At 36.9% G+C, this 8662-nt stretch overlaps 1 protein-coding gene across 2 annotated transcripts in view; it reads left to right on the top strand.

Annotated features, from left to right (window-relative positions):
* Nucleotides 1-8662, top strand: part of Slco1a2 (solute carrier organic anion transporter family member 1A2) — a 46889-nt gene that overhangs the window by 31831 nt on the left and 6396 nt on the right. For both annotated transcript variants that reach the window (XM_021188865.2, XM_029534599.1), the window contains exons 9-12: nucleotides 1455-1619; nucleotides 3189-3384; nucleotides 4964-5129; nucleotides 7055-7227. In XM_021188865.2, coding sequence (XP_021044524.1) covers nucleotides 1455-1619; nucleotides 3189-3384; nucleotides 4964-5129; nucleotides 7055-7227 — 700 coding nt within the window. The remainder of the gene's footprint in view (nucleotides 1-1454; nucleotides 1620-3188; nucleotides 3385-4963; nucleotides 5130-7054; nucleotides 7228-8662) is intronic.

Genomic DNA, 8662 nt, shown 5'->3' with positions numbered 1-8662 from the left:
ACACACACACACACACACACACATTTAACGTATATGAGTACACTGTCAATGTCTTCAGACACACCAAAAGTGGTCATTGGATCCCATTATACATGGTTGTGAGCCTCCATGTGGTTGCTGGAAATTGAACTCAGGACCTCTGGAAGAGCAGTTAGTGCTCTTCACCTCTGCTCCATCTCTCCAGCACTGTTGCTTGAGTTTTCAATTTTAGCTAGTCTGATGGTTGTAAGGTGGAATTTTAGAGTCATATTAATTTGTATTTCTCATGACTAATGATGTGAAGTGCTTCTTGGCCATTCAAGATTTCTGCATTGAGAATTGTTGGTTTAATACTATACCCCATATTTAATTGAATTGTGTGGTTTCTTGGTATCTAATTTCTTGAATTCTTTATGTAATTTGGATATTAGCCCTCAGTAGGATGTAGGGTTGGTGAAGATCTCTTCCCAATCTCTAAGTTGCCATTTTGTCCTATGGATTGTGTCTTTGCCTTACAGAATCATTTTAGTTTCAGGAGGTCCCATTTATTAATTGTTGATCGTATTGCCTAAGCTATTGGTGTTCTGGTCAGGAAGTTGTCTCCTTTACAAATGCCTTCAAGGCAGTTCCCTTCTTTCCGTTCCATTAGAGTTGGTTTCTCTGCTTTTACATTGATGCCTTTGATCTCCTTAGACCTAAGTTTTGTGCAATGTGATAAATATGGATTTATTTGCATTCTTCTATATGAAGACATCCAGTTAAGATAGCACCATTTCTTCTGTGACCCAGTGGTCATTGAGTATAGAGTTGTTCCATTACCATGAGTTTGTGGGCTTTCTGTTGTTTCTGTTTTTGTTAATGTCCATACCTAATGCATAGTGATCTGATAATATGCAATGATTTATTTTGACTTTCTTGCATCTGTTGAGGCCTGCTTTGTGATCAAGCATATGGTCAGTTTGGAGGAAGGTTCTGTGAGGTGCTGGTGATGCCTCTAATTCATGAACTACCATGAAGTTCTGGATGCTGCTGCTGTCTTGGCTGCAATACAATTTCTGGAACCTTCCTAAGCTGTTCGTTTATACTTTTTTGCATAAAGTACTCGTAGTACTATATTCTGAACTAAAACTTCATCAAATTGAGTCTCAGGTAGATTTCAAAGAACAGACTAGTCAACTCTAGAGAATACAGGCAATTAATAGAAGGAAGTAACAGAAAAAGAAATGAAAGAGAGTGGCAACAGAAACAATCACATCTCCTTATAGTTTTGTTGATTGCACAATTATGATCTAGTTCTTTTATAGCCCATTGTTTCATTAACTTCCAGATGTGACTTAAACAATGTTTATCCCCATAGGGGTAAAGACTGATCAAATGCATTTTTGTCAGCACAGAATCCATGAGATTTCAGGAAAACACTGGATACAAAATACTAGGCTAAAGTAGCTTGATAACTCAACACTCTCTTGTTTCAGATTTCTTTCTGTTCATGAAGAGCCTCTCCTGCAATCCGATTTACATGATTTTCATCCTTATAAGTGTGCTCCAGGTCAATGCATTTATCAGTTCATTTACCTTCATGCCTAAGTATCTGGAACAGCAATATGGAAAATCCACTGCCGAGATAGTCTTCCTCATGGGTATGTAATTTTGTTATTTCTTTAGTATCATCCTTTTTCCCACAAGGTGATTGCCTTGGTTTTACTGCTGTGAAGAGACTCCATGACCTAAGCAACTCTTAAAAGTTAAACATTTAATTGGAGCTGCTTACAATTGCAGACACTTAGTTCATTTTCATCATGGCAGGAAACATGGCAGCATCTCAGTAGACATGATGTTTGAGAAGGAGCTGAGAGTTCTGCATGTTAATCTGACTGTAGTCATTCCACTCTGAACAGAGCTTCAAATCCTACCCCCACCACGATGCACTATATCCAACAAGAGTACTCCTATTCTAACAAGACCACATTTCCTAGTAGTGCCACTTCATATGGGTCAAGAGTATTCAAACCACCACAGACATGATAAACAATATCTATCCTCAAGTGATGATAAAGAGTAAGATAATACCACAAGGAGACAACAATGATATGAAATCTGTTAGGATATATTTATAAATTTCTTCTCCAAGGAAATTTCCAGTATCCAGGGAAATCAAGAAAGAATAGGGAAAGAACGTAGTCATAAATATTCACTTTGATCTCTCTCTCAAATCAGAATGAAATATCAGCATATTTATGGATGTCTTGGTGAAAGCTCTTATCAGTCAATTTTCAGACACCAATATGTTAATTCAAAGGGGAATACTTAACTCAATGGGATTTTGTATCTTACTCCCACATTTTACATCCAGGCTTCAGTTCTAGTTCTTGCTCTCCACATTACTCCTAATTCAGTGGCTCAGACCCCTGTTGGTCTGATGAGTCTGTGCAGCCACACTCACTCTGCTTTTCTTGTTAGTCCACTGAACCCAAGGATCCTAATTTACTCTTGTAAACTGAGAATCACTGTCTGCCACCATCCACATTATCTAGGCCTCTCTGAAAGTCCAAATCTCAATCCTCACCATCAGGTATACAAAATTAAATGCAGTATTGTGGATCTGCAAAGGATGGTTAAATTCTTCTAAGCCTGGTGCTGGTGTTCTGTGAATCTGCCCTACATATGATTTTCTCTTCTCCTTTCTTTTTTCATTCTGTTTTTCATTTATCTTTGATTTTTATAGAGGAAAAGAGAGACAGGGAGAGAAAATGCTGGACAACATAAACCATGCACAGAATGTTTTGAACTTGATAAGCAGGTGATTCAGCAGCAAACAAACTAAAAAACTCAGTAGCAAGCTCAAAATCACTCAGAGCTGAGTGACATTCTCAACATACAAAGTCAAAACAAATACATGAAACATCTAATACCATAAATTAGTGTGTGAGTGAATGTGTGTGCAATGTTTATATATATATATATATATATATATATATATATATATATATATATCACCTGCTACACATGACTAAATAAACACTAGTATGATTTTGAAAGTGACATGACACACATATGAAATCCTCCTTTTATGTAACATGTGAGTGAATATGGGATAGGATCATTGTATACTAGAGCTAAATAAGTTCTTAAGTAAAATGTATTAGATAAATTAATAATATGTTTTTATTTTCTCTCTTTTATCAATACTATTTTACTTGCAATTTTAGGTCTTTACATGTTACCTCCAATATGCCTTGGATATTTACTTGGTGGTTTGATTATGAAGAAGTTCAAGATTACTGTCAAGAAAGCTGCATACATAGCATTCTGGGTATCCCTGTCTGAGTACCTTCTGTCTTTTGTTAGCTATATAATGACCTGTGATAATTTCCCAGTTGCTGGCCTAACCATCTCTTATGAAGGGTATGTGTTTTCCTAATGAAGATCGTAATATTTTCACAATTCCTTGTATATTTTCTTCATGGGTGAAATATAACTAGATCATTTTAGTGTGACTTATTAGCAGTAATCCATGGTTTTCTTGCATTTCCTTCCACCCATCAAGCCTATAGAAGCCTGCAGAAGTAAGCTTATTAAAGATACTGAGGACTACCAGTGAGTAAGTGTTTTATTCAATAGGCATCCAATGGCAATATCCTAGTCTCTTTTATAGAGTAAGGAAGGAAAATAACCTAGAGCTTTGTAGCCTCAATTATCTGTGTATTTTTTACTCCCATAAACAGATAGCATTAAAAGTAAACTATACAAGTCAGAAAGCTTTCATCAGTGCTCTGCAGTCTCACATTTTTGAGTTTCAAGGGTTGCCTGATCATATTCTATATTACCATTGGAAATTTAAAAATTATTTTAGGGCACAGTTGTATAATCAACCATTCAGTTAAAGTGAAATAAAGTATTCACTTGTAGGTTTCTTTCAAAGGGCGAAGGAGATGACTCAGTAGTCAAGGGTTTTCTGAGCATGCAGGAGGACCTGAGCTTAGATCCCCAGAACCCATGTAATGGTTGAGATGGTAGCGTATCTGTAATCCCACTGCTCCTACAGTGAACTGAGTGGCACAGGCAGGAAAACCTGGATGTTCATGTGCCTACTAGTCTGTTATTTGTGACAGTGCACAACAGAAGACTCTGTCTCCAACAAGGTGGAAGACTTATCTTCTGACATCCACATTCACATTGCTGTATAATGTGCTTGTACACACACACACACACACACACACACACACACACGACAGAAAGAGACAGAGATAGCAAGATAAAGACAGAGAAACAAAAACAGAGACACAGAGACAGAAAAAGAGATTAAAACTAAATTGAATTATAAGTAAAGAGAAAAATTGCCTTCATGCTGACTCCACACTGTGTTTGCGAAACAGGATTTAAATCCAGCATCTAGACTCCCACATTTCCTGTTTAAATATCATTGTCACTGCTGGACCCTTTCTCAGAAGAGCATCTTGGGTATTCAAATGACTCTGTTTTGGGAGCTAAATACAGCATCTATCTTATAGATGAAAATTGCAGGTTTTGTTCAAGCTAGCTCTTTTTCATTCTTTCCCATCTTGCCAGATCAATGAAAGATTAGCCCCCTTCAATTTAGCTCTAATATCACTGTATTTTATCATAGGATAGGCACTTAATGTTTGTTTTGGAGTAATTTTAAAAAGCAGTAATGCAAACACTGGAGCAGATAACTTTTGTGCCAAAAACATAGTATAGAGAACACATGTTGATTTATGGGTGATTTTTGTTTCTGTGCTGGGGGAGAAGACGAAATGTGACAATGGTTTTTTCTCTCTGTCTCTGTCTCTTGGTCCCTCTGTCACTCTCTCTCTCTTTCTCTGTGTCTGTCTGAGTATGTGTGTGTGTGTGTGTGTGTGTGTGTGTGTGTGCACATGCACACACGTGCAAATACTGAGATGAGAAAAATTAAAGTGTATGGGCAGGTTGTTTTTAATATTTGTAACATTTCAAATCATTTCAGAGTTCAGCATCCTCTATATGTGGAGAATAATGTCCTTGCTGACTGCAACACAAAGTGTAGCTGCTTAACAAACACATGGGATCCAGTGTGTGGAGACAATGGTCTATCATACATGTCAGCCTGCCTCGCGGGCTGTGAGAAGTCTGTTGGAACTGGAACCAACATGGTAAACATCCTTTCAGTGTTTGAGCTGATGTTTTGTGTACTGAATTAATATGTGCTATGACCTAAACCTTCATCTGCTAAAAAGAAAAGAGTAGTTCAACCTTAACAAAGATTAATATTTTTTTGGGAACAACTCAATCTATCCTGTATGTATGAATGTGTGTATATATATATTTTCATCTTAAAATTTCTAGATGTTCTGTAAACCTTGACAGAATCTGTGTATTATTTCATAATTTCCAAAAGTTGAGATCATTGTTAAGTTAACTGAGTTAAAATATTCTGAACAGGTTGAAATGATAACTCATCTATAAAGAGCACTTGCTGCTCTTTCAGAGGGCATGTTAAGTTCCCTGAAGATATAAGGTGCAGCTCACAACCCCAGCCCCATCTGACATCCTCTTCTGCCTTCCTTAGGCATCTACATGCATGTGTTTGTGTATATACAGATATAGACACATATGCATAAAACAACATCAAAATCATAGCTTTAAATTACTCTATGCAGGATCTGCTTTTTGTTTTAATAAGGTCTCATGAGGCTCAGGCTGGCCTCCAACTTGCTATGTTCTTAAGGTAGACAGAAATTTATCTTTTCATGTCCCAAGCTTTTTTTTTCATATATATATATATATATATATATATATATATATATATATATATATATGTGTGTGTGTGTGTGTGTGTGTGTGTGTGTGTGTGTGTGTGTTATGCAGGTGCATGTGTACATGGAAGCCAGAAGATAACCCTAGCTGTTGATTCTCAGATCCCATCTACTTTGTGCTTCTGGGGTAGGATATCAGTGGTTTTCAGTTTACTAGTTCTGGTAAGCTGTCTGGCATGTGAACTCCCAGGGAGTCACATGTCTTTGCCTTTAGAGAATCAGTGTTGCAAGCACATCCTCTTCGCATGCATTGTTCCATGTGTGTTGGGATGAGAGCACAAGTCCTCATACTTGTACAGGACTTTACTGACTGTCCCATTTTTCCAGCCTACCACATAGTAGTTTAGCAAGATAAAGGGTCAAACATGTTTCCTTGCCTCAAACATGTTATAATACTGAGAGTTGGTTGATAATCAAAATGAGATATAAATTTTGATTCTTAATCAGACCTGATAATACGATTCAAAAATATTGGCTTTATTGTTTAAATATATCTTCTCCTTGGGGACATGACTTTATTTATTTGCAAGCACCTAACTATATCATCAACAGTCTGAGATTATATAGTTTTAATACTTAGGACTAAGTAAAAACAAAACAAAATCATACTTATTTATTTTAAAAATCTATGTTTAGTCTAGATATTTAGCTCAGTGGTTAAAGGCATATGTCACCAACACTTACCACCAAATGAAATATTAGGACCCACATATTAGGAAGTGTGAACTAACTCTTATAACAATTTCTGACTTCTACATGTATGCCATGGCATACACATGTCTACATATATGCACACACATGAACATACATGTACACAAATACACATTTTCCCACACAAAAGGAAAACCAAACAAGAAAATAAATATAAACAAATAAAATATATTGTTAATTCTGTATAACTGAACCTTTGCAAATTTACTTCATGTATTGAGAAAATATAACAGTTTTTAAAGTCCACATCTTTATATAGAATTTACATAAAATGACATATTATAGAATTCTGAGATAGCAAAAATTATAGAATTCTGAGATAGCAAAAATGGAACATCATGGGAGCAGGATCTACTATTTTACTTATTTAGTACTTTTTAGTTAATGGTGGTTGTGCTCAAGCTTGGGAACATATTCAGATTGGATGAGCGCTCTTCTCTGAGTCATATCTTGACCCCAACACTCTACTTTTTGACCCAATGGGCTTTGTAGAAAATACAGAGAGTAAGTCCAATATTTTCTTATTATTAGGACACTGTTTTGTTTTTCAGGTGTTTCAAAATTGCAGCTGCATTCAGTCATCAGGAAACGCATCTGCAGTCCTGGGGCTGTGTAACAAGGGTCCTGACTGTGCTAACAAGCTGCAGTACTTTTTAATCATATCAATAATTGGCTGCTTCATCTTCTCGCTGGGAGCCATACCTGGGTACATGGTTCTTCTGAGGTGACAAAAAACTCATTTATATTTTTCTCTGTCCTTCTTCATAGTGTGTGAACATGCAAATGTGTGTGTGTGTGTGTGTGTGTGTGTGTGTTGTGTTGTGTTGTGTGCTTGTGCAGTGTGAGCTCCTATGTGCCACTAAAAACAATGTTCCTCAGAAGAAAATGCTGGGGAATCTCTTCTCTCCTTTCATCCTCTATTTGAGGCGGTGTCTCTTGTTATTTCTGCTCTGTGCTGTGTGTGTACTCCAGCATACCTGACACCCAAGGTTCCAAGCAATTCTCTTTGCTCTTCCTCTTTCCCTGCAGGAATGCTGGGATTACAGATGCCTAACACTGGATTGATCTTTTAATTTTTAACTTTTTAAAAATATATTCCTGGGCTCTGGGGACTGAACTTGAGTCATCAAGACTTCTTTTACCTGCAAGCCGTTCTTTGTACTCCAGCATACCTGGCACTCAAGCTCCCAAGCAATTCTCTTTGCTCTTCCCATTACACTGTGAGAATTCTGTCACTGATGCATGCCACTGAGAATTTAAAAAAAAAAACTGTTTATTTGCTTACATATATTCCTAGGTTCTGGGGATTGAACTTGGGTCATCAAGACTTACTTTACCTACTGAGCAACTCCACAAATGTCATTTAGATAATTTTAATCATTATTAAATTTCTTTTCCCAAAACAGCCCTTGCAGTCATGGTTCCTAGAACGTCAATGCTCTAACATATAAGCCCAGCTTTATTAGGCACTGATATACTTAACAATAATATAAAGTTTACTGTAACTTTCTCTCCTGTTATTTCCTATGGACTTTGGAATAGTTGCTTATGACTAATTTCCTATGGTACAGCTAACTGACTTGCTGAGAGTAAAACTCTGTTGTGAAAGGGGCTAGACTCCCTTGACATCCTACTCTCAATCTATCTTGAACAACAGCAGCAGCAGCAATAACAACAAACAATGCAATAGCATACTCTCTGACAAGGAGGTACATGAATATAATGATCAATACTCAACTCTACCAAAAAGTAAGAAAGTTTCAGAGATAAGTTTCACAATGTTTTTATTGTAGGAAAGTGTTCCTTCCAGTTCTAAAAACTTCATACCCACTAACAATGTGAAAGCCCCACTTCTCTTCTCTCATTGGAATTTAGAAGCAAAGTTGAATTAGTCTGGATGTGTAATTCATAACAGTTTATCCTTGTAGAGTAGACCAAGCTTCTCACTTCTCATTTCCTTTTCCTGTGCTTTTCCATTTTCTTGCCCACATTCCCTTACAACCTTGAACCCATCTTCTCTCCTTCTTATTCAAATCCCTTTCCCCTTTTCTTCTCCTTTGCTTCCCTCCTTTTCTTCTCTCTCTTCTCTTCTCTTCTCTTCTCTTCTCTTCTCTTCTCTTCTCTTCTCTTCTCTTCTCTTCTCTTCTCTTCTCTTCTCT

The sequence above is a fragment of the Mus pahari genome, assembly GCF_900095145.1.
Source record: "Mus pahari chromosome 2 unlocalized genomic scaffold, PAHARI_EIJ_v1.1 2_unlocalized, whole genome shotgun sequence".
In the NCBI taxonomy this organism is placed as follows: domain Eukaryota; kingdom Metazoa; phylum Chordata; class Mammalia; order Rodentia; family Muridae; genus Mus; species Mus pahari.
This window is presented reverse-complemented; position numbering and strand designations above follow the sequence as displayed.